We start from the raw sequence: 27,690 nt of genomic DNA on the forward strand, positions 1-27,690 counted from the left end.
TCAAAGGAAACGATTTGACACCTTGTCGATATGGTGGAGTATTTAAAAATACAATTATAGTATGGCTTAGGAATAGAAATATGCATGATTATCTACTAAACTCTCGTCCGACAGTAGAACTAGTGTTGAATGACGGGGTGTTGAGTTTAGCTCCTGTGAATATTAACACGGAAACACGTTCAGACAATACTTTCAGTCGCATAAATTCAGGCAACAATAGTTGACCGATGTTCACTATATTTCACAAATCGATTGCGCGGATACAAACTGAAAGTAACAATTGAATAAAAACATCCAACAGTCCACAACATAATGTACATAAAAATAAAGATAGGGCAATATGAACCCAACCTTAATAAGCAGAGTTGAACCAAGGTGCTTAAGAAAGAAAAGTAGTTCTTGCTCCTCCTGCTGTGTTGCCCCCAACACGAATACATTTAATGACAAGACTGGCATTTGCAGTTTTGAGTTGATTCAAGGATATGTGGTAAAAATAACACGAGTATGTAACCTACTTTTGACTTAATTCTGACTATCAGACTTTATTGCCCCATCTTTATTTTTATGTACATTATGTTGTGGACTGTTGGATGTTTTTATTCAATTGTTAAGTTTTGTCCGTCTTTCTTCACCATTTAGTTTTAGATTTTCACTTAAGTATCTTCTGATATTTACCACTGGGTCAATGCCACTGCTGGTGGACGTTGTCCCCGAGGGTATCACAAGCACGTATTCAGCACTTCGGTGTTAACATGAATATAATAATCATGAGTATGTGGCCATTTTTATAAATTTCCTGTTACAAAACTTCAATTTTTTGAAAAACTAAGGATTTTCTTATCCCATGCTTAGATTACCTTAGTCGTATTTGGCACAACTTTTTGGAATTTTGGAAATGCGCGTCTGGCGTACTAAATTGTAATCCTGGTACCTTTAATAACTATTTACAGGAATACTAATATTTTTTACCCTTATATAGTAATCAAAAAAAAAATTGTCAGATAACGTACTTGGCAAGGATCATTGGAAGAGGTCAAATCTAAATAGAATTGGTAAAATCAATCACTTTGTTGAAATTGTTATGTTTAATTAGCATGATAAACATCGATCGAATAGTATTCTCAAAGACAAAGGACTAGTTTGATACACTTGGTTCTCCTAAAAAGCAGAACTTATATAATTGCAGAACAAATCATTTCCTTATTGTAATTGATTCCATATAGGTTTGTTGGTGGTGACATTGCATGCAGAATTGCAACTAGACACTCTCAAGTTAAACTCATGCCTAGAAAGGTTAGATAATATTTGTTTAAAAACCATTATTTGCTAAGGAACCATTTGGAGTACTTTGGTCAATACTTGGTTTCATTTGGATGTAAAATGTGGGAGATGTTGCATTGAAAATCTTCTCAACATAAGTTAATTATTTCAATCATTTTGATATCGTTTTGCTACATTTTTTGCAATTAACAATGTGTCTTATATTTCTAGTTTTTGAGATAATGACCACAATGGTTCAAACTGGCAAATTATGTCATCAATTAAAAACAATATCTTCAACAAGTTGTGACTTCTCTTTTGATAAATTCAGTTAATCTTGATATTATGCTATTTCACATTTTCTCTATTACCCATGGTAATTATGATTTTGAAGCTATTCGATAATTACTTCCATTCTACCCTTCTTCTATTTAAAGTGATGGCTAGCATGTTGTTCGATCAGCATGAACACCAGGAACAAACTGAAACTAAACACACTCAAGAGCATTGGTTTCATATGGCCTTTTATCTTCATAGCACAAAATCTGAGGTTTTTTTCGTTTGTACTTTTGATTTTGCAATTTTGTGATAATATGGTTGCCATGAGCCGGGGATTTTGTTACTATTTTTTTCTTTCTATTTCTGAAAGCTGTTTGATGACCTCTAAATTATTTATGTTTGTTTGAATTGCAGTGCTGTATCATTGATGTAAACCACACATCTACATTTACTCAACTTATGTATATTGTCAGACTGGGTATTACATCTTGGTTTGAAGACTGGATCATCTTTTAAATCTTAGCACCCCAATGATGATTTTAGCCAAGTTTGATTAAATTTGGCCAAATAGTGTCAAGGGAGAAGATCTTTGTAAAAGTTATCAGACAAGAATGACGACAAGAGAAAGAAGCCAAGATGAGAAAAGCTTACTTGGCTTTTTATGCCTGGAGAGCTAAAATCAATCAATTAGATAAAAACAAATGAACATAGAAATGCAGTTTCTATCAATATGCCAAACTTTGTGTTTCATACTCAAGAATAACAAAACAAGAATATGTTAGCAAGAAATATATTTACACCACTGGGCCGATGCCACTGCTGGTAGATGTTTCGTCCCCGGGGTATCACCAGCCCAGTAATCAGCACTCAGGTATTGACATGAAAATCAATTATGTGGTCATTTTTATAAATTTCCTTTTTACAAAACTTAATTTTTTCGAAAAACTAAGGATTTTCTTATCCCAGGCATAGATTACCTTAGCTGTATTTTGCCCAACATTTTGGAATTTTGAATCCTCAATGCTCTTCAACTTTGTACTTGTTTGGCTTTATAAATATTTGATCTGAGCATCACTGATGAGGATTATGTAGACAAAACATGTGTCTGGGGTACTAATTTATAATCCTGGTACATTGATAACTATTTGTGCTTTAATATTAATTTTGTAATCAGGTAAGTTTAAAAGCACTATGTCACTGATATGGACTAGTATATGTATACAAATATTTGGCACATGAACTTTACTTTTTTTGTTCATGATTTAAATAAAAACAAAGACATACATATACTTGTAAAAATAGATTTATGTAACATAATAAATAGTCATACATAAATTGTAAAATAAATAAATATTTCAGACATATATATTACAACCATATCATTATAAAAGCTCCAATTTCATTATGCCTTTACAGAAAAGTTAATTAATGCCTTATTCAATTTCATTTCAAAGGAAAATGTGTACAAAAATTTCCAAATCTTTTCAGAGTTAAAAATTGGCAGTCTTTACTTTGAACTAAAAATTCATTAAATAAAACTTCTCATAAGCAGTCCCAATTGTAGTTTTTTTTAGATTTGTATTACTACAAATTTGGAATCATTACACAAATTGATATGAATTATCTATTAAGATACAATCACTTATCATTCTTCTTATACAGATCTTTAAAATGAATATGTAAAATTTCTTCATCATTTCCATGCATTCTTCCCTTTATTTTGAATGTGTCTATTAGGGCCAACAGATGCTACTTTTCTTTCTATTTTCTTTGGCTGCCCTTGAGATTTGCCATTTTGACCTTGACTGGTATCCGGTCTTGATTGAGCACTATCTGATACCTGAAATATATAATTTAAAAATACAGATTTTCTTATAACTTTTTACAAGACCAGATTAATGAATTATACAAGTTTTTACTTGATACAATGGACTACATACTCTCAGTGGTTGATTGATGAATGATGGTTATATACTGTCAGCACAAATCAACCTGTCAATGACTTAGAGACAGATAGTTTAATTACTTTAAACTTTGAGGACATATCTAGCACTTTTTTCTATTTCAACATTTTTTCATCTTTGTAAGCCTTGTTCTAATATTTTGAAAAACAATATATTAAAATTAGATTATACAGTAGAAAGAAATAGTTGCTCTTTCTCCCTCTCCTTATGTTGAGCTTATCCATTTATCAAAGAAGTAGTAAAGGCACATTTTCGCAATACATAAGACCTCCTTTCTAGCTCTTTTGGAAAGTTTGGTGATATATGTCATACATATATTCTTAATCATTTTTGTTTAATTCTTTTGTTGTTAATATGAATTTCAACAGTTTTTTTATCATTATAGATACTTACATTTGTTTTAAGCATTTACATTGTGATACAACACAGAATGTTTACAAATCTTCTCCACAAATTTTCCCTGAATAGGGATGCAGAAGGCTTTATTTATATAGGAAAAAGGTTTTGGATTTTAGTGATTTATATTTTCTGCAAATCCACTGGGTTTTTTATGATTATATTTCAATACTAAGGTTAGTTTTCTCACCTTTGACATCTGACCTCTCAGATTTTTCTTCACTTTATCCCTTGGCGACCTTGGTGATTCAACTTGTTGTCTAAAATTTACTGTTTTTTGTGGATTTCTAAAATATATATTTTCTAAAGTATTATAATAGCCAATGTCTGTAATCTAATATAGCAATAACAGTGTACACTTAATAAAAAATTATTTCAATATTTTTATCAATGCTAAAAATGTGACAGGAAAATCTGGTAGTCACTTGTTATCAATATTCTACCCCATCATATTTTCTAACTTTATTTATCAATCTTGCATTATTGTTGGTTGTCAAAGATTTGTATTAAAAAAAATCCTGAATTTTATAGGTTTGTGGATTTTTTTTTTTTAGTATGAAATTCAAAACAGTGTAGCTGTGGCCATTGATTGACACATTAAAATCATTCATTGACTGGGACAATTTAGGTGAACGTTTGTATGTAACGACCAATGCTCACTATGTACTTTTTAAAGACACTTAAACTATGGGGTCACCAAAGGTTCTCAACACCTAAATAAAGTAATTCGAAAAATTAATCAGAAATAACACGATATTTTGATTTATATCAATTATATAAATCAAAACACAAAGGTTATTCCTGATTAATTTTTCGAATTATTTTATAATTAAAGGCGTTAAGAAACCTTTGTTGACCCCACAGTTTAAATGTCTATCGTAGGTACGTCATGAACAGTGGTTGTTACAGACAAACATTCACGTAAATTGTCCCAGTCAATGAATGATTTTGATGGGTCAATCAATGGCCACAGCTACACTGTTTTGAATTTCATACTATAATTTGGTATCTTATACGAAGTAGTCAAATTTACAGAAACAATCAAAACTTATGCATGCCAACATATATTGTCCATAATATACAGTGATATATGTTTTGCAAATAAAATGAATATTATACATATGGGAGAAAAAGCTTTTGTCATCTACTTCATTCATTCATTAAATAAGAATGTGTCTATGGGGGCTTTTATCTTGTGGTGATTTGTGTAGGGGTCTGTTGTTTAGGGCCTTATGTCCTAGACCCTTAACATATTTTCTATCCACATGATATAATACATACTGTATCTGCATATTTCTAAGTAAGCTGACAATTTCTACTAAATGTTCATCCTCATTAGTTTTTCCTGATAATTGATCCTTATGTTTCTCAAGGTATTTTGAGATTTCTGTCAAATGTTCTGGCTGTAGTACTCCTTGGAAAGAATTGCCTGAAAGAATAATAATTCCAATACATTGTATCTCAAATCAAATAGCTAAACTTTACTAAACAAGTAAATTGTGATGTAAATTTAATTAAGAAGTAATCATATTTACTCCATTGAAACATAACTTATACCATGGAAGGCTACAATTTTACTGATTTACCACCAACTAATCCCCAAACACAAAGAGGGCTGAAATAATTTGCACATGGATGACCAGGTTTAAAAAAGTTATTTCACCACAACTTTCCCTTTATGCTGATCTTCTTTTTATGTTACACACCTTCTAGCAATGAATAATAATGCCAAGTTTCATTACCCAACTCCAAGCTAATTGAAATTTGGATGTGGGAACAATTTTCAAGCTGATTACTATAAGTCTCCCCCTAATCAATTAGTGGGCCCTAATAATTCATGATATACATACCAACAGCTTTACTACCCTGTGCAGTTGGTACTTTAACAGCTCTCCTGTCTGTTTCGTCATGCAACGCTGGTTTTTCCCGTAATTCTTGTATCCGTGACAATTCTCTCTGTATCTGTGCTGCTTGTGCTGTATCATTTAAATCTAATTCTTCTACAGTTAAATAAACAAATATTAGTTGGCATTAAAGCATCAATCCTACAACAGACAACATCCTCATTAATAAGACCAGGATTAAAATAAAATTATGATAAATGAAATATCTGAAATACATTATACTAAATTTTGTTTTCAAATTAAATTTTATACACACCACCTTTGACTGATGTAATAAATATTTAGGTATAATAATAGGTGGGTTTTTGTTGTAGGGTTTTTTTTTCTTTTTTCAAAGATTTGTATTTGAAAAATGGTTGTGTTGAAAATAAAATTTATTGAATTTTTAATTTTAATCAGTAAATTGTCCTTTATCTATTTTGTACTACTTCTTTAAGAAATAAACACAACATACCGGTTTGATCATGAGAAAATATTGATGCATGTTCATCTTGATCTATCACAGGATCACCTGGGGGTTTCTGTAAAAGCTGAAAAAAATTGATAAAAGTTTCATTTTTTAATCACCACATACAATGATTTATTGACAGTCTCAATATTTTGTTTTTTCACACTAATAATAACTTAAGGGGAGTATTTACAGTTTGGTAGGTGAATACTTTAACTAGATAATGAACGTTTTATGGGTAATTACTCCAGAAGGAGATGACCGACTATTTAAGCTATGTAGACAAATTTGTAGATCATGTCATGCTTATAATTTTTGCTTTTTTAAGTTTCTCTGTACTGTGGATTCATTTTTTTTCGTGGTATACCAATTTTCATGGGTTTCGTGTGTCACAGCGAACCACAAATTTAAGACTTCAACGAAGAATAATCCTGAGAATTGTGTATGGAGTCGGATGTTTATTTCCGGTTATGTTATGCAGTTCTTGTATAGTATTGACTAGCGATAAACATTGTAACATAACACAAGTTTTTTATTGAAAGAAGATACAAGTATTTTGATTAAATCTATAATAAATATATCGAATATCAGTGATAATTTACTTTTTAAAATTGATTAAAACTGTTCATGGAAAATAACTGCAAGTTGTTAATTACCGTGTCATAGTTTGGTTTACCAGTGATTAAAAATCAATAGAATTAAGTATGTGGATATTGCCCGTAGGTAATATTGTTTATGACAGGAACATTTATTTTCACACCTTATACTTATATCACTGTTTATTATATCACGATTAGGGAAATGAGCTTTCAATCATAAAGTTTTGAATGCCTTTTAGAATTCAGACAAGAATTTATAAATTGTTAAACAAACAAATAATAAGTTGTCTATCCATTATTGTAATCGAAGTTATCAATGAACACTTTAACCTAGAATGACCAAGCGAGGATTTTGACAATTCAAAACTTTTTCAATGAATTCCTTCTTTTTTGTTTTTTTTAATTATTGATCAAACCAATTATGATCTCTTTAATCAAAAAGAAATCCATGAATTAGGTATCTAGCTTTTTGTTGTTGTAATCAACGATCCACGAATTTACGTATACCACGAAACGTCTTTTTTTCTCTATCCATGAAAATTGATACCCACGAAAATAAATGAATCCACAGTATCTATTATAGTTTTCAAGATAATAAACAAGAACACAAAACATTGGAAAAATCAGCATTTAGAAGCAATAACTCCTATAATAAGAAGTTGACCCTCTATCTCATCTATGCTGACTCATTTGTTTATCTTGTCTTGCTGATTTATTTTTGAAATTTAAGGTTTTTCTTTCTATTAGGGTTTTTAATATAATAAGCAAATATTTAAAAAAAAAATAATGGTAAAAATCATTCTTTAAGGCAATAACTCCTATAAGATGTCCTTGGACAGATAGTGGATAGTGCTTTTCAAGAAAATAAACAACCCTATTTTCTTTCTAAGCCATAATGGCCATGTTGGTTGACAAGCAGGATCATTACATTTTTGTAAATATTAACGATGACAGAAGCCAAGTAATGACCTCATATAGGGTTAAGAGTATCACAAAGCAGAGCATCCCCTTAATAAGTCAACACAAATTAGTACATACCATATGTATATAATGTTGTAACTCTCCCTGTCTGTACTCATGTTCTTCACATTTATCAGAGATCTCATTGTATTCTTTGGCAAGTCTGAAAGTGGGAAAAATAAACCTTAATTTAAGATCATTCAAACCATCTATGTACATCTGTTTCATACTATTACATATACAATCATACTTAAAATGTAGTTAAATGGCACAAACAGTTTTAACTCTAATCCAAAAAGTGAATTCCCTACCAGTTATTTCTTACATGTACATGACATGTTACATCATTATGATTGAATGACACCCAGTGGCACAAAATCTACAAAACCCCCCTCCCTTTTTTCCAAGATTCCGATTTGCCCCTAACATTTACAATCAATTTTATGGACAACAAACCTTTCATCAACAACAACTTCATAATAACTCTAATTAAAGGACAAATAATTACCTAACAGATTCATTCAATAAAGGGTCATGGTCTTGTTGTAAAGCCTGCGTTCTTGTCTGTTTGGTTGGCGGGGAGTAACATGCTGACTGAGGTTGCTGATGAACATGGGACATATCTGTAATCAAATACATATAAGGTGTGAAAAAACATGACACAAAAGTAACATAATATTGAACTATATTGCACTGTCACTGAACTCTACACAGTGTAGAAAAAATTATTACCAAATATGAAAAAAGAAATACTGTGGATGTTTCAGTATAAAATCTAATGCATGATTTTTTTTGTGATGTTTCTTTGTAATGATGTCTTTTTTTCTTAAACATTTATTAACTTTACAAAATTTTCAAAATAAATGGCTTCCAAAATTATATAAATGCAAAAGTGACAATATGTGCTATTCTATATGTAAATGATTTAAATAAAGAAGTACATAAAAAAATAAGCTTACAATATGAAGTCTTGAAAACTGATTTTAGGATATCAATCTTCCTTGAATAGTCATACTAAAATCATATTTACCTGGGTGATGACTAGATAGCTCAGAATCTGGTGGAGCTATAAAACTCTCTTGTTGTTGTGGTGGACGGATAGGCACAGCCATTCCCATTTGGCCAATGTAATCATCCTGATGACTACTCACATGACTAGCATGTGACTTGTTTAAATCATGTGACTGATTGTCCTGAGACCTCAATGATTGTCTAAGCCAATGATCAACAGATTCACTATAAGTTTGTCTATGAGGGTGTTGTTGACTTTGAACTTGACTTGAATTTGATTGAACATGTCCATAGTTCTGTGAATCATTTTTTAATCCAATCACAGAAGACATCTGACTCGTATTAAGAGCATGTCCTTGATTAACAGAATCATTTCTTGACCCGGTAAAAACTGGAGGGTCAGGTCTGTTGGCATTCAGTAACATTTGTAGATGATTATTAAATTCATCTGTTTCATCTACAGGATAACTCAGAGGAGGACGTGAATAATTCATAGCAGGAATCTGAGGTGCATGACCTTCAGAAACATTTCCTTCAGGAAAACTTTCAGACACATGTTCTTGATGATAACCTTGAGATACATTTCCTTGGTGATGACTTTGAGATAAATGTCCTTGGTGACGACCTTGAGATACATTTCCTTGGTGATGACCTTGAGATAAATTTCCTTGGTTATGACCTTGAGATATATTTCCTTGGTGATAACCTTTCTTAGCATTGGGAGAGGATGGATAGGAGGCAGGTTTAGTCTCCTCATGGGTACTGTATGACATTTCAGGTCTTAGAGGAAGGGTCTGGTGAGGATCAGGGTAAACATCATTGTCCTGTTGGTTAGCAGGTTGTCCATTACCATAGGCTGGGAAAGGCTGTGTTGTGAAGCTTGAAAGACTGAAAAAAGACAGCATAGTTCAAACAGTGCAGTGAATAAAGGATGTATGTGTATTTTGACAGAATTTGAGAATCCTCAATATAAAAGCAATTAAGCAATGCACAGAGGGAGGCTAGAAGAGAAAGGATAATTGAAACATGCTTTCAAGGTCAGATGTGTTATCACATTTTTGATGTATGTATAAAGAGTCTAGTACTTTCCTTAATATACTTAAGTCAAATAAATTCACAACTAAATATAATATAAATCCTGTTGGCGCCATGTGTTGCAACTATAATTGATCATACCTATACTAAATTATTATTACTTGAACCTAAATACAACACTGTAAAACTTTTCTTACTGAAGATCCATGAGATTTGTATCATGGTATATGTACTGTGGATTCATTTTTATTCATGGTATACCAATTTTCGTGGATTTCGTGGGTCACAGCGAACCACGAATTTAAGAATTCAACGAAGTATAATCCCGATAAATATGTATGGAGTCGGATGTTTATTTCCAGTTATGTTATGCAGTTCTAGTATAGTTTTGAATAGCCATGAACATTGTAACATAACACGTGTTTTTTTATTGAAAGAAGATACAAGTATTTTAATTAAATCAATAATAAATATATCGAATATCAGTGATAATTTACTTTTTAAGATTGATTAAAACTGTTAATGAAAAATAATTGCAAGTTGTTAATTACTGTGTCATAGTTTGGTTTACTAGTGATTGAAAATCGATAGGATTAAGTACGGGGATATTGCCCGTAGGTAATATTGTTTATGACAGGAACATTTTTTAAAATTGTTCACACCTTTTACTTATAGGACTGTTTATTATATCGTGATTAAGGAAATAAGCTTTCAATCATAAAGTTTTGATTGCCCTATAGAATTCTGACAAGCATTTATAAATTGTAAAACAAACAAATAATAAGTTGTCTTTGTCCATTATTGCAATAGAAGTTTTCAATGAACACTTTATCCTAAAATGACCAAGCAAGGATTTTGACAATTCAAAACTTTTTCAATGGATTCCTTCTTTTTTTTGTTTGTTTTATTATTGATCAAGCCAAGGAGGTTATATGATCTCCTAAATCAAAAAGAAATTCACGAATTACGTATCTGAATTTTTTTTTTGTAATCAGCGATCCACGAATTTACGTATACCACGAAACATCTTTTTTTTTCTATCCACGAAAATTGATACCCACGAAAATAAATGAATCCACAGTAGTTCAAATATTTTTAAAAAGTTACTAGAACAACCATATATCCTAACTGCACTTAACAAAGCTTATCAATACTGTAAATATGAAGTATACATGAGCAAAGCAATGGGTTATCAAAAAAGACAATAACCCAAAAACAAATTGTAGTTTACCTTTGTAAAAGTTGTTGCATATGCAAAGATGTCTGAAAATCTGTTAAATTTACTTCAGTGGAAACAGGAACATCATCTCTTGTCATAAGAGAGTTATTTCCCCTTTGTGTAGCAGATGGTGCCTGTTCTCTGCTGCTAAGGTCAGAGAGCTGAAGTGAGTTGTCTTCTCTAGTCCTAGAATCAGTTCCATTTTGAGATAGACTAAACTCAGCAACTTTTGATGGGCCATTGAACTGTCCTCTCTGTAACATATACAAACATCCAAATAAATTGTTGTTCATACAACACGAAACACTTTTTCTAGAGATAATGTGTAAACTTGACTATTTCACTAACAAACAAATGTAAAGTTCTGTGGAAAATGTGTTTAATCTTAACAATTCTTTTTTTGTTTTTGTTTTTGTTTTTTAACAACTGTTGTTATTATGTTTTATTTTTTCATAAGAAACATGAATTCAAATGGTCAAGTTGTTTTTACTGGCAACACACATTTTCCTGTGAAACAGTCTATCAAAAACCTCACCTTCAACAGAAATCATTACAAAAGTGCTTTTAACATTGATTTTAAGAAGTATATATAACTTTTAAATTAATATGAATATGACAAAGTTAATGCAAGTAAAAATTGTAACTGTGTCTTAAAATAAACAATACCTTTCTCTGAGGTGTAGTAGCCAGCAGACTGAGAGCTTCATTCCATTGTGACTGCATCATTTGTTGAAGTTTCAGCAATATATCAGTTCTAAAAATAACCACAGAATATTATAGTCATTGGGTAAGCAATACTAAGCATTGCAGGAATAACATGATTTCTGATTAAAAACTCCAGTGTGGTGACAAGTACAAGTGACTGACATCAAAATAATCTAAAGATTAAAAAAAAAAGTGAAGTACTTGGATAAACATTTTTTTATCACCACCATGGCAACATGTGGTTGTTTCAGTTGTTGATTAACATTACATGTGTTGTATGAGTATGAACTTTCACAATATAGAGAGATGTATTTGCTTATTTGATTTGCAGTGTGTACATGGCAAGCATCTTCAAATGAATTTGACATAAGTCTACTCCAATGTAATTATCAAAATCATAAACCTATAGAAATTTGTTTGCTACTTATATAAAGTCATAATTAATTCATTAGTTGTGTAAGTATACACATTGTATATTTACCTCTGTTTCTCCAGTTTTTGTTTAGTATCCTGTAAATTACTTATTTCTGCTCTGTATGCTTGAAGCCTAAAAATATACAAAACTCTTCTAGTTAAGATTTAAACAACTTTAAATCAAAATTTCTGTTAATTCATAAATATTCATTGGGTAAAAATTTAAGTGGATTTTGTGGGTAAATGTAAAACAGGTATTCAATGTTCAACAAAAAATCAATACGTGCAGACTTTAGTAAATCCACTATTATTTCAATAAGAATGTGTCCATAGTACACGGATGCCCCACTCGCACTATCATTTTCTATGTTCAGTGGACCGTGAAATTGGGGTCAAAATTATAATTTGGAATTATAATTAGAAAGATCATATCATAGGGAACATGTGTACTAAGTTTCAAGTTGATGTAACTTTAACTTCATCAAAAACTACCTGACCAAAAACTTTAACCTGAACTTCGCATATCATTTTCTATGTTCAGTGGACCATGAAATTAAGGTCAAAACTATAATTTGGCATTAAAATTAGAAAGATCATATCATGGGGAACATGTGTACTAAGTTTCAAGTTGATTGGACTTCAACTTCTTCAAAAACTACCTTGACCAAAAACTTTAACCTGAAGCGAACGGACGGACGCACGGACGAACGGAGACACAGACCAGAAAACATGATGCCCCTCTACTATCGTAGGTGGGGGGTAAAAATCAATGAATACACAACTTTTTCTCGATCCATGAAAATAAATGAATTTGCAATATATCATTAAACTTTATCATGAAAATCATTGTTCTCCCTTCTGAGTTATACAAGTAAACTATAAAACAAAGACCCCTTTAGATAAAGACATACTTTTCTTCATATTCCTGTATTTGTCTACGATTTTCATCATCCCTATCTTTCAGTTGTCTATGAAAGTTAGCAAGGTGTTTCTCTAAATCTTCTTTATGACGTTGGTTTAATTCCTTTGTATGTTCATAATGTTTTTCTCTCATCTCACTGTCATTTTTTTCAACACGTTTTTGAAGGTCTGACATCTGATCTGAAATCTAAAATGAACAAAGTCAATCATAAATACCCTTGTATGATACTAAATGGGAATAATGAGAAATTGCTTAAGCTAAATATAATGAGAAATTGCTTATGCTAAATATAATGAGAAATTGCTTATGCTAAATATAATGAGAAATTATTAAAGATAAAAACAATAAATACTGTTAAAAATTAACAGATGTAATAAATAATTTTAAATTAAAGAAACATTCTAAAATAAAAATTCAAAATCCGTAATCATAACATCAGCATATTTTTTCTGTAGTTCTCAGTCATTAAATTGCATAAAAAAATCTTTTTAGACAAATAATTGTACATGCATCTTTTTTTTCAAATTTTAATCAAATTTCAATAAATGCAGAAAAAATAATTTTCAGATATTTACCTCTTTTTCCATCTGTGAAGCTAGCTCTGCCTCTAATGTTCTCTGTGAACTTTCAAACTTTGCTTCCATTATACCCATCTCTACTTTGAGACTTTCCTAAAACACAAAACATTATTCAATGGTTAAATAAATATTATTCCTATCTGACTTGTGCATCACATACCCCAAATAAAGTAACCACTACTTTGACAGCTTAATAATCTAAGTATATGGCTACCAATAAAAATCATAACCTTTATCAGAGGTTCCAGGTTTGCTATGATGATTTCATTGACTGAGAAGGCACGTTTCATCTGCTTGAAAGCGATTATAGTTTTTTCAGTCTATAAGTGTTCAACAGTGGCACTATCACTAAGCCCTCCTAAAGTATGCAAAATTGGATTCATTCTCTTCGATAAAAAGAGAAGGTATAGTTTATGACCTATTTTGTGCAAAGTTTTGTTTTGGGGAGTTTAATGCTCTTATGTTATTTCTATGCAGGTCCAAGTCAAATGGTTAAGATTTTGAACATTTTTCTGTATTTAATGTCATTTTATGATCTTGGAATCTGTACAAAAGAAACAAAATAATAAATGTTTTCCTAACCAAATATATAATATTTAATAATACATATTAGTGAAGTTTTGAAACATAATTGATTTTAGGCCGGAATCATGTGTTCTCCCCAGAATGATTTTCAAGTTATGAATAGAATACCTTTTCTCTCAGAACAGCATCATGTTCCATTTCCATTTTCTTTATAATTTTCTGTATTTCATGTATTTCTTCTTCCATCACTCTGTTGCGATTTGACAATTCTTCATTTTTGTCCTGGAAATAACAAAGGAATAATAAGAATTTCTAAATTTCTTCCACTTTTATTTTAAGTAAAGATGGAAACTCAAAGGCAGTTCAATTCAAACATTACCCACACACCAAACCAAAGAGTAAATAACAGCCACAGGCTACAAATAGGTCTTCAATGCAGCGAGAAAATCTATTTGTTTCTGAATAATTTAATTTTTTTTTTACAAAGCTAGGTTAGAATTTCTGTATCATTCAATGCAAACTCAAATGGCAAATCTTGCATTTTTTACCCATATCTAAGCAAGTCTTTTACGTGCATTAATTATACGTAGATATTTTGGGTATCTCTGTATAATAACTGCATTCTAACATAATCATACACATGTACCAACCTTTTCTTGTTGAACTACTTTAACATTTGATTCTGACACCTGGTCTATCTTGTTCAACAGTTCCTGTTCTCTTTTGAACCAATTGTCTTGTTCCTAGAAAAAATAAAATTTGGAGCTACACCAATCAGACAAGAATGAATATTTATTTATTATTGTACGCTATTCAATTCTAATGTTTTGATATAAATAATATGACTGATTTTATTTGGGATAAAGGTCAAAAGGTCATAAAAGACTAAACTAACATGTTCTTTAATTCTAATGCTCAGGTATAAGTGTGCATGTACACAAAACTACATCAAACAGCATCCAAAGAAAAGTGACATAAAACCCAAATACCTTTTCAAATGTTTTTCTTTTTCTACATTACATATTTCTGCCTTCTTTTAGTTTAGGGGTCCAAACCCATATAGATCTATACTAAACTTTCCTTTGCCCTTACAAAACCTTAATAATAGCTTGAACTCAAAAAACCTAAACATAACCTAACCATAAATGAACCCTAACCCTAAAGACTAGGGACCTGTAAAGTAAAAGAAGGTTCATCTTTCAATACTATCTGAGAAAACCTAAAAACAGTACCTGATACATCCGGTCTTGTAGTTGCTGGAATTTTTTATCCATCTGATCTCTGTTATCCTTTATCATATCTAGTTCCTGCTTTATCAAACTTGACTTCTCTCTCTCTGTGTCTAACATCTCTTCAGCATGTCTTCTATTCCTTTCCTTTTCTTCAAACTGCAAATCAATTAAAAAATTAAAGAAAACAACACAACAGCATAAAATCATAAAAATTTGGTCATTAACTTTTATGTGTATGAAAATCATTTATCTTTCCCTTTTATGGCATTACAAAGAAATTCCAACCCTGTGTTTTTCTAGGTCTGAAGACAATCCTTCTTCCTATATTCTTCATGAATTTTATTTCCATATTCACTAAACTGCAAAATCTAACTAAAATACTACCTTGGTCTATATTTTTAAATGTTCACATCGCAATGAAAATGTGTTGCATCATGTAAACTACCATTTACCAAAATTTCATCAACTATTAGAGCTGTAAAACAATATCCCCCACCCACTATTGTTGAGAAGGCATACAAGCAAGGCTTCCCTATTGTCTATACTAACATGATACTGACTTTAATAGGTGAACAAAACATACCTGTGATCTAAGTTCCTCTACAGTGGTTTCTGCTTCATCTCTTTCCACTCTCACCACTTCTAAAGCTTGAGCCATGTCTTGTTCAAAGGAATCTATCACCTGTAATGCAATATATAATTCAGATTAAACCTGAAGTGTTTCATATTAGTTCACTTTAATATAAAATCTTATGGCCCAAATCCATACCCTATCCCTCTTTCAAAATAGTCCATTGTTTTCAATTAACAATTGACCCATCAAAGCATCTTGCTATCATCAATATCTAAATAACAGTATAATAATGAAATGATATATTGACAAGTTGCAATCAGTCCTGATATCCTTTAGGCTTAATATTTCACAAGACTCACCAGTGCCAATTTTTTTATTTTTTTTTATAATTCAGACTTCAAATGTCACAAAAAAAAGTATTAAATGTCAAATATATTTTAACCCATAGATTGGACTCAAAAATAAGTTATTGCTATTCAAACTTCCTTTTTTATACTGTCACAAATATCATTATTGAAGAGCATTTAGACTCTCTAAACTTAATATTCTGTATGTACCTGTCCAAAATCAGGAGCCTAAAATTCAGTGCTTGTCATTTGTTGCTGTGCTACATATTTTTTGTTCATTATTTTGTACATTTGCTCATTGTTGAAAGCTGTACTGTAGGAGTGAATTTATGTGTCATTTGGTTTGTGGAGGGTTGTCTCATTGGCAATCACACCACATCTTCTTTTTTCTAATAAAACTTGATAAGCTTTAAAACTGCAGCAGTCATTGATTTATCACTGTTTTAAAAAAATAAAACTATAATTTGTTTTTTAATTAACTGAATCAAGAAGAGGACACTCATAAAAATGCCTTGCCTGCAGCAATTTATTTTATAAAAATCTGCATAATATAAAAATATAAAGAAACAAGTTTAAATGAATACCTTCTGTTGTTTGTTTATTGCTTCCTCTAATTTCATTTTCTCCTGTCTATTTTTCTCCAGTGATATTGTCTTCTCATGATCTTGTACCTTCCATCCTTCCAATACTTTACCCAATTGCTAGAAAATAAATAAAAAGGTCATTTAGTTTATGTCACATACAGATTCATATAGATAATCAGTAACTCAACTAACTAATACTTTATTTAATTTGTGAATTTGTTAAAATCATCTTTTTTTACATGTGAAATAATCAACTTAAATATATTATTCCACTAGCTTTCAGTTACCATGGTTACTGTTAGTTTTCTCATATCTATACTTTGTATCTTTTTTTTGTTGTTGGGATGTACAAATACCCTGCCATGTCTGGTCTGCGTTTTTGTTAGATGTCTTTCTGCTTTTTTACCAACCTGATAAGTTAAGTCCATTTCAATGGATTTATAGTTTGTTCTTATGTTGTGCTGTAACACTTCTGTCCCAGGTAAGGGGATGGGTTGAGAGATCTCAAAAATATTTAACTGGCAACATTCTTTATGTGTCTGTCCAAAGTTAGATGCCTCTCGTTCAGTGTAATGTTGGCTCATGTCTGTCATATGTTTTTTCGTAAATTGTTTCGTTAAAATTAGTATTCAGCATTGAATTGTTTTAAATTTTTCATACAGGACTTTTTAGAGCATACTATACTGTATGACTTTCCTCAATGTTGAAGTCTGTATGGTTGCCTAATTTTGTGGATAGTTTCCTCATTGGCAATCATACCTCATCTCCTTATTTTTATACTATTCAAAAATCTATTTGGTGAATTACCTTGTCTAACTGTTCAATCATTATATCTTTCCGTTTATCTGTAGACACAGCAACTGCTAGCTGTTGTTGTGTTTCTAAATGCTGTCAAAAGAAGTATGAATTGTATTAAAATGTACTGTATATCCATGAAAGGGGAGATAATTCAAATTGTCAGTGTTACCTGCATATGGAAGGCATAAAACATATATATAATAAAATATAAAAACTGCCCGATATTGTTTTATAAATACTTGATCATAAACACATATATGGAAAAATATAAACATTTGTATAAAATAAGCCTTTTTTGGTTCATTTGTCATTTTTGATTTTATGAGAAACTAGCCAAAAATATCAAAATTTGAAGTACAGTGAAAGTATTCCTTATTATCCAAATGTTATTTTAAACATCAGTACAAAAACTCTACACATGAAAATTTAAATTCAGAAACATAAGTATTTTTACATTACATGAAGCAACTTATTTCACTGTTACCTAGAACTAACCTTTATATTTAGCTTCTGTATTTGTTGTTCACAATGCTGAAACAATAACAAGATATGCTTTATTACATATAAGGATGACATTAATTAACAAATAATAATTCATACTCTGCATTATACACAATGTCCTTACATATTCATTCCTTGATTGGGACATCCCAAATGTGACTGATCACTGGATGTGTACTTGCCATGAGAAACATGAAAGGTGAAACTAGTGGAGTAGGAACTGTCTACCCTACCAGACTCAAATCTCAAACCTATTTTCTTCTGGTCATGAGGTTGTGATTTTGTTCTACTTAAAAGTTTTTGAATACCCCTTGGTAACTTTTATATAATATTTAAAAACATTATACCTTTCTTCTATATCTTTCTTTTTCTAAAATTTCTCTCAGTCTTGTATTTTCATTCTGTACAGATACATCGTTTCTGTTAATAGAAGAGTTATCTGTCCACATACAGGCTGTGAAACTTGGAAAATTCTCCAGTAACTCGGATACATTGTCCTGACCATTTCCACTAAAAGAACAATGGGGATAAAATGTTATTTAACTATCAAGAAAAAAAATTAGATATATTAATCAATAACAGAAATAGGTTATTTTTGGCTATACTCATTTCCCCTCATTGTGAGGTCCATATCACTTTTCGAAATACTCAGTCATCCTGCTAGTGAGATAAGCATTCAAATCAAAAGAAAATTCAATGCTTTAGTATTTTTTTGTTAAAGGAGTGTTTTTCAGATGCTTTTTAAGTGTATATTAGGAAAGGTAAATTCATAAGACAGCCCCTGAATAACCCATTAAATAAAGGACTGCGCTTTAGCGCATGATACGCCCGTTGCTCTTTTAACTTGTCTTTTATGCTTTAAATGAATTTATATGATCAACTAGAAATAGTGTGAGCCCTGTCAAATCCCCCCCCCCAAATAATAAATAAAAATGCACAAAAAAATTGGCACTATTGAGGCTACCTCAAATTTAACTAAGTTTGTTGTCTTTAATTTTTCATCCATACATAAAATTTTGTGAAAGTGTTATTATTGTCCCAAAATTGGAAAAATCCCCCCTTTTTTAAGCATAAAAATTCATAACACGGAAATGTAAAATCTGAAATTTATAAAAATTGAAAGGGAGCTTACATCAATAGATATAAACAATTCACCAAAGTTTCATGGACATTGGTGAAAGACTTTTTGAGTTATTGTCCGAAGTGTTAAAAATCACCCTTTTTTGTATGAATAAAGCCCCATAAATCCAAAACTTAAAATCTGAAATTTATAAAATTTGAAAGGGAGCTTACATTAATAGATATAAACAATTCACTAAAGTTTCATGAAAAAACTTAAAATCTGAAATTAAAAAAAAACAAAAGGGAGCTTACATCAATAGATATAAAAAATTCACCAAAGTTTCATGGACATTGGTGAAAGCCTTTTTGAGTTATTGTCCGAAGTGTTGAAAATCCCCCCTTTTTTATGAATAAAGCCCCATAAATCCAAAACTTAAAATCTGAAATTAAAAAAAAACAAAAGGGAGCTTACATCAATAGATATAAACAATTCCCCAAAGTTTCATGGACATTGGTGAAAGCCTTTTTGAGTTATTGTCCGAAGTGTTGAAAATCCCCCCTTTTTTTATGAATAAAGCCCCATAAATGCAAAACTTAAAATCTGAAATTAAAAAAAAACGAAAGGGAGCTTACGTCAATAGATATAAACAATTCACTTAAGTTTCATGGAAATTGGTGTAGGTGTTTTTGAGTTATTGTCCGAAGTGTGGACGACGGACGGACAGACGGACGGACGGACGGACGGACAGCGGTATACCATAAAACGTCCCGTCCCGGGCGTATAAAAATTTAAAAAGTCTTTTCAAATATGAATGACACATTAGACTATGTGCAATTGGAATTAGAATTAGATGTGACTATCAATTGAGTGTCCTTTTGAATGGATTTTGCAGTCACTCCCTGCAATAGATGCCTTTGATTTAATATAAAACAGTAAATATGTTACCTCATTACTGAATATTCCACATTTCCTGGGTATTGTTCTATTTGAACTTCCTCATGCTCGTCATTGAAGTCAAATGATTTTGCTCCTACAAATAAGAAAGAAAATTAAGTTAGTCAACTCACCGTTTTCAAATTTTATTGTGTATTGATTTGTTTCCAACCCATCAAAATGTATTTCATTAAAAAAATAATGTCTATTGAAGTTTAAATTGTATTCAAAAGATAAGTAATGATGACATTTTTTTTCATAAAAAAGCCGCCTTGTTTACTATATTCTAACATAACAAAACATTTTAAATACCAAAATGCAGCTATATTACTCTGTTCAGCTGTTATATTTGGCTGGCACATGAAATGCAACCATATAATAAAATTGGGAATGGAAATGGGGAAACTACTGGCAACAAGAGGATTAAATAATAAATATCATATTTCACTCTTTACTTAATCACACATTTGACTGACCTTCTGGTATCTTTCGTCCCTCTCTTCTTTAACAAGTTCATAAACTACGTCAAACATTTTGTGACTTACCCATCATAGAATTAGATTCACTAGTGGATAATTTCAACATATTCTTCAACTGACTACGAACATCTTCCATTCCCTGTACATCTAAACTACTATCCTACAATGGAAGTTAAAAATATATAAAATAAGATACCTGTAAATTGATTCAGTTATTTTTCTTGACAAGTTTGTGTCGCTAGATAATCTCTAAAATATTTTTAGTATGAAATTCAAAACAGTGTAGCTGTGGCCATTGATTGACACATTAAAATCATTCATTGACTGGGACAATTTAGGTGAACGTTTGTATGTAACGACCAATGCTCACTATGTACTTTTTAAAGACACTTAAACTATGGGGTCACCAAAGGTTCTCAACACCTAAATAAAGTAATTCGAAAAATTAATCAGAAATAACACGATATTTTGATTTATATCAATTATATAAATCAAAACACAAAGGTTATTCCTGATTAATTTTTCGAATTATTTTATAATTAAAGCCGTTAAGAAACCTTTGGTTACCCCACAGTTAAAATGTCTATCGTAGGTACGTCGTGAACAGTGGTCGTTACAGACAAACGTTCACGTAAATTGTCCCAGTCAATGGATGATTTTGATGGGTCAATCAATGGCCACAGCTACACTGTTTTGAATTTCATACTATTTCCTTACCAATATTTCTAATTCATTTCAACTATGATTGCATTATTCTTACATGAACCAGAAAAAAAAGGCTGACAAAATTTTTCCTTTAATATTTGTTTTTAATCTCACAGAGTAACAAACCTACGTTAGAGATTAATTCAAAAAATCATAATTTTTAAGTTAAAAAATAATTTTGCCAAATCATTTTCTACGCATGATAATCTAAATCTAAGCCATCAGAAAATCAACTCAAAACTGTAACATAGCTTGCTTTAAATCCAATTCTTATGAACATGAAAACTTACATGTGCTTCAGAATAATGTTCCATTTGTGAGACAGGTGAGTAATCTTCCTTTGTCTTGTGTTGCTCTGAAGTCCTACCACGGTCTACTTTGTTTCCTCCTTTATTCACTGGCACACCACCATATCTACTTTGTTCATCTGTAGGTTGACCAATATTACCTCTAGTTACTGGTACACTATTAACTCTACTCTGGCCCTGTACAGCCTGTCTAGTATTCCTGCTTGCTGGAAAAGAATCTCCAACTTTGTTTATTCTTTCAGTCGACTGCCCACTACCCATTCTCACATTTCCTTTAGCTTTGATAGGTGGCTGAGAAGTCTTTTCCTGTGCTCTTCCCTTTGGTTCCTCTCTTACCAATCTAGATTTTGCATGCTGGGCAAGAACTTCCCTCTTCTGTGCTCCTTTTTCCAAGTAGGATTGTTGATCTCTGTTTCCTTGCCCTTTTGCATAATTCCATGGTTTTTTATCGACAGGCTTTCCCTCTGGTTTGTTGCTTGCTGGCATCTGAGACCTACTTGTGTCCTTCATCTGTACATCATGTGTTGTTGAGGTCATTGCCTGCTCTCTTCCACCACTGGGTGCTTGCTGATTTACTACTGCTGACATTTGAGCCATGTTCTGTACTTGCTGGTTCCTATTGACTGGTACCTTATTTTGATGAGGGTTATAAACTCTATCCTGACCTGAGTGAATACTGGCAGTATTTGATTGAAGATTTTGTTGTGAAGGAAGAAACCTTTGGGTTTGTGGTTCATCAAGGTCAATTAGTTTCTGGCTGAATCCTCCACTCTGATTTAAACTATCAGGAGTCAGAGGACTATGACCAAACTGATTTTGTTGTGGAACTGACACAAATATTTCTCTCGTTTCAAACAGCTGTGAATGCTGTAGACTTGGACTTATACTGTGATGGTGGGGAGAATGTCCATGACTTGGTGAATACTTTGGTGACCTTCTATCCCCACCAAATGTTGGAATAGATTGTTGTGGTGAATTTCTAAGCACTTTCTGTATATTCTGTCCTTGTGTTTGGTAATTATCTTTAAATGGAGAAATATCTGTTTCATTAAGTGTTTGTTGAGTAAGTTCAAAGTTTTCATGTGTGTTTTCATAGTTAACGTTCGAAGAGACTTTTGGTCTCATTTGTTGTCTTGACAAGGACGGAGATTTCATACCTGAATTAAAATGCTCTTCTTGATAATTATTTAGATCATGTAAAGGGGAGAAAATAACCTTACTATCCAGTTCCTCTTCTGGATCACTTTGATTTGGGGAAGTTTTCAACTCATAAAAATTTCCATCAGGGGAGTCATTACGGTTCATTCCTGAATTTTCAATAAACTGTTCTCTAGTGATCATTGAAATACTTCTGTTATTATGTTCAGGAGTTGATGCAGATCTATTGATTCCTCTTGGCAGAATAACATCAGTCATAGCAGTTTCATCAAGAGCAGAGAAATCTAGCTGTTTGATTGGACGAAATACCACTGATTCACTATCACCGGCCACAAAACCTGAGCTCTGTGAAAACATTGGGCTTCCATCTGGACGGGATCGCTGATAAGCTGCATTATTTCCTGTTTGCTCTTGTTGGTTATTACCTATTTGAATGAGCTCTTCATCTCTTAGCATACTTTCATTTTGAGAATTCAATCCATCTCCTTTACTCATAAATGGCTGTCCTGGGAAATCACTGGGATCCATGTCTTCAAAATTTTGCCCAAGAAATTGAGAATTTGGCTCTAAATATCTTTGAAAGTCAACTGCATTGTCCTCATCCATATAATGCTGTTGATCATTTTCATATGGTCCATCCTGGCCTGTTTGTTGCAAGCCATGTATTAAACGGTTAGTAAGTTCCTGGTTAAATTGGCCTTCCATCTTTGACCCTCAGTAGCTAAAAAAATAAAATAAGAATAGTGTCAAACTTATTGTACTACTTATATATACATTAAAATTAAATATCAATGATTTCTATTTATAAATATTTTTTATATTGGGGCCTGCAAAGTTTTTTTTCAGTCCACCTTTCATATTATTATAAAATTCATAAACATTTATAAACTACACTGAATTCATATATACACGATATACATGTATTTATTTTTATTCCTTATAAATATTTTTCATAATGGACCGACCCACTTTGCACAGATCAACATGAATGCAATGTTGACAACGCTAATGCCTGACAACTAGCATGTCTAGGATAGCTTTTTCTTGCTTTTGCGACAAACACAATGCACACTTGAAAAAACAAATCTCTGTTCAAGGCACTTGCTTCAGGCAATGATGAAGGCAAAATGAGATTTGAGACCTTTAACAATGCTTGAAACAAGAGCCTGTGATCTCTGTAATTCCAATTCTACAACATATTTTAAAGTAACACTTCAAGGTATAACCTTGTCGCTTTTGAAATTGGTGCCACTTGTATATCATGAACACTTGATGTCTTACAACAATCAGTTTTCTTATGATGCTTCAGACATTTACTATTGTTACAGGGATCTCCATGACCTGTTTTATGATGGAGGCCCGCCAAATATAAAATATCAACCGCCATTGCAAAAGATCCCTGCGATCGTTAAACTATCTTCCTCCATCGTCAAATGATACATGTACACGCCATTGTCAGAATTTGTTTTTCGTTATTCTAGCAACAGTCATTTTTGTAAGCAATTATAATGAGGTCTAAGTGAAAGTCTTGGGGTTGTACAGAAGTGGACCTGTGAATAACTCGGATGGATGGTATACAGTTCGAAAAAAGGGGGAAAAGTGTTGCACATGTTGTAGACCTGGAGACAAAGGTTGTCCAAATAATTATGATGTCTGTCAAGGCAGACGTCATAATTATTTGGACTAACATAAAGATAGCCTAACGAGAAAATATTCTTTGGCTGAATTGATTAGAGCACTGCTTTTAGATCCTGAGATTGAGGGTTTGTATCCTGCTTGTACAATCCATGGATTTTCACAACTTAATTATATGGGGACGAAGTCCCCTTTTACAGTAGAAAATTCAATAAAAAAAAAAAAAAAAAAAAAAAAAATCGGGAAAATTTCCCGAATTTTTCATTGTACTAATGAACTCAAAATCGTTCAATTTCTTTTTTGTCACGTTTTTTAATTTCCGTATCTGCGCAGAACACATAAGTCTACTTCCTTTTTCCGGTCTTGTTGTCGTGAGACTTTGATTAGTCTAGTAAAATATAGGAACTCAAGGAACACAATACCAATATTTCATTTTTAATCATTCTTTGTCTTTGGTATGAATAAACTTTACCTGATGCATTGCGTTTCTTTGTTTACATTGAACATGACGTCATAACTTAAATAACGTCACAAGTAAAATCCCTAACAACAGAACCAAAATCGGAAACGTTACGGTATTTCCGTTTCTTTTTTAACAAATAGTTTAATTGAAACAAACTTCGTCCCCATTCACAGGTAATGCTAGCTGCAGAACCGTAGCTCTTAGGTCCTTATGTTATTTTTTTACTATTTGCGGACCATCTCCGCAAATAGTCAAAAAATAACATAAGGACCTAAGAGCTACGGTTCCGCAGCTAAGGTAATGCCTGCCTCATATAAAAATTTAAAAAATGATATCATTGTCATTGATCCAGTAGTCAGTACTGACACAACTGAGAAAGACTTCTGTAGACTCCCTATGTACCTGGACTCAGCTGGTGTTAATCTATTGCGAACCCTGAAAGTTGATGAAATTTAAATTTCGAACACCAAGTTTGTTAATTTTACCATGTTAAATGTTTACTAGTCCGAGATTACTCTGACGTCCAACGGCTGTTTTGCCAGACAAGCTGGGGCCGTGGCTTGCTTGTCTGGCAAAACAGCCGTTGGACGTCAATGTTTACAAATTACAGATCGTGTAGAAACACGACTAATTATTCAAAAATCGACAGAAATGTTTAACGGTTTTTATATATATTTGCAGTGTAAGGGGAGGTACGTGATATGTTTCTGTCTTACTTTAAAGTGTTGTCAATAGTGGTTGAATATCATTCTAATCTGAGGATGGTAAGATGGAAGAAACTGTCAAACAAAAATTCATAAACAACTTTCCATGTTTGTTCATGCGCAATGCAAGCTGTTCGGTGGTTTCTGACTTTTTCTTGTGTGCGAAGGGAAAAGTCAGAGATGAAATAATAAAATAAAAACACAAACGGGACAGTCAAACACTTCCGTGTTTGTTTCTAAATTAATTTTAAAACTCTTCAAAAATAGAAGTGAACCGACCGTGCTATTTATAGTAATACGGTATTACCGACCGTGCAAGGGTTGTATAGCCAGGTATAAACTGTTTGATTCTGAAATGTCTTGATAAGTTTTTTTTTTATTTCAGAAGTGATGTTTGTTACCATTGAAAACAGACGGAACATGTATTCGAAGTTAGGGTTTTAAAAAGTTCTTGCTACAGTTTAAAAAAAAAATCCTTATCCATCGGGGGAGGGCCCTGGGGCACTTCCTATATAGATCAATATAAAATGTGATAGGACGTGCCGCTGAAATGATCCTGAAATATGTCGCATTATCCAGCTTGAACATATATATGTAAATACTGAGGTTGGGAAACTATAACACATATATGATAAAGTAAATAAAGTTTTCATTACTTGGTATATGCCGGAAAAGCCCTGTACCTTGTAATCTTAGTCTTATTGCTGTGTTTTTATCCACAAACTTCCCCTCTCTTGACACCTTGGTATTCCACTTTTCCAACACACCGCACACAAAACAAAATCAATATAGGTACAGGTTACAATTTTTTAATACGCAATATATAAAAAAGACATACATTAAAAAAATTTAAAAATTATATGAAAAAGGGTGGGTCAACAGAACCCCAACGACTCTTCAGTAAACTCTTGATGTGCCCCAAACCCCCACCCCGACCCCACCCCACCCCACCCAAGCCCTTCAGCCTTTTCCCAACTCTGTCTTTTTTGCCGCTTAGTTCTGAATAGTGTTTTCCAGGGGACTCCCAAAATATCATTGTGACTTGATGGATCTGACTGGGGTTCTCTACAATAATAGCATGTATTAGAATGCTACCATAAAAACCGCACTGAAAAGGTAAAGAAAATGGATAAGGGTATATCTTTGAGAAGGTTTTGTATGAATTCTGCTTCATATGAGTATTAAAGCAAATCGACAGTAAGGGTTACGATTAGTACCCATTTGAAAGGAGTATTTCTTTTGAACTATATATCCACCAAACTCAGCAATTATGTTGTCGATTTAAAAAAAAAAAAAGCTCACCACTTTGCTTGTATCGTCTTAAATTTGTTGTTAAAATCAGTGTGGTTCTTTGCAAAGTAAGAATTGTCATGATTCAAAGTAAAGAATTTGCATCTTTCACATTTTTGTATAAAAGACGATGTATTCGATCTTTTCATTCAGCATTAAAAATAGTTGTTGAAAGTGAGAAAAATCAAAAGTTTTCATAAATGTTAATTGTAAAGATTGTGATTGAAGAATATGAAGACAACGCTTGTTGAATAAACCTCATCGCAATATTAATATTACTGAAGGCCATCTTTAAAAAAAAAATCAACTTCTCAAAGGCTTATTATTTCATAAAGCAATTTTATTCTTTATCGTCCTGAACATGCAAGAAATATTTGCCAATGAATGTTAAGCAATATAAAATCAATCAATCAATATATTCTTTCTCGCTATTGATTCGAACAGCATAACTTCTAATTTACAAATTTGAAGAGACAATTTGTTTATATAATTACATTAGATGTATGTTTCATTATGATACTTTATTCTGATTGGCTAACTGCACATCACGTGTTATTCCGTATAAGCAATTGCATTGCTCAATAAAACACGTGGTCCGGCCCACAATAAAGTGCACAGGTGAATTAAATAAAACAATAATAAAATTCGTGTTTTCTTGATCATTGCTAAAAAAATGTAATTATAAGTATTGAATGCT

The 27,690-nt window shown here is 31.9% G+C and overlaps 2 protein-coding genes across 2 annotated transcripts in view; one reads left to right on the forward strand and one right to left on the reverse strand.

Moving 5' to 3' along the window:
- The window catches only part of LOC139516781 (guanine nucleotide exchange factor DBS-like), a 126,169-nt gene that overhangs the window by 9,150 nt on the left and 89,329 nt on the right, over positions 1-27,690 (forward strand). The gene's annotated exons all lie outside the window — the stretch shown is intronic.
- Positions 2,827-25,866, reverse strand: LOC139516780 (uncharacterized). Its single transcript, XM_071307069.1, has 25 exons — positions 25,716-25,866; positions 21,726-23,622; positions 20,797-20,890; positions 20,264-20,348; positions 18,603-18,765; positions 18,250-18,285; positions 17,764-17,844; positions 16,957-17,073; positions 16,035-16,133; positions 15,452-15,607; positions 14,870-14,962; positions 14,388-14,501; positions 13,692-13,787; positions 13,106-13,302; positions 12,262-12,327; positions 11,742-11,829; positions 11,088-11,329; positions 8,841-9,709; positions 8,319-8,433; positions 7,889-7,973; positions 6,258-6,333; positions 5,750-5,899; positions 5,181-5,328; positions 4,090-4,186; positions 2,827-3,379 (listed from the first exon to the last, which is right to left on the reverse strand). Exons 2-25 carry the CDS (start codon positions 23,604-23,606, stop codon positions 3,233-3,235), a joined length of 5,295 nt encoding a protein of 1,764 aa, XP_071163170.1. The 5' UTR covers positions 23,607-23,622; positions 25,716-25,866; the 3' UTR covers positions 2,827-3,232.

Source organism: Mytilus edulis, chromosome 3 (genome assembly GCF_963676685.1).
Source record: "Mytilus edulis chromosome 3, xbMytEdul2.2, whole genome shotgun sequence".
NCBI lineage: Eukaryota > Metazoa > Mollusca > Bivalvia > Mytilida > Mytilidae > Mytilus > Mytilus edulis.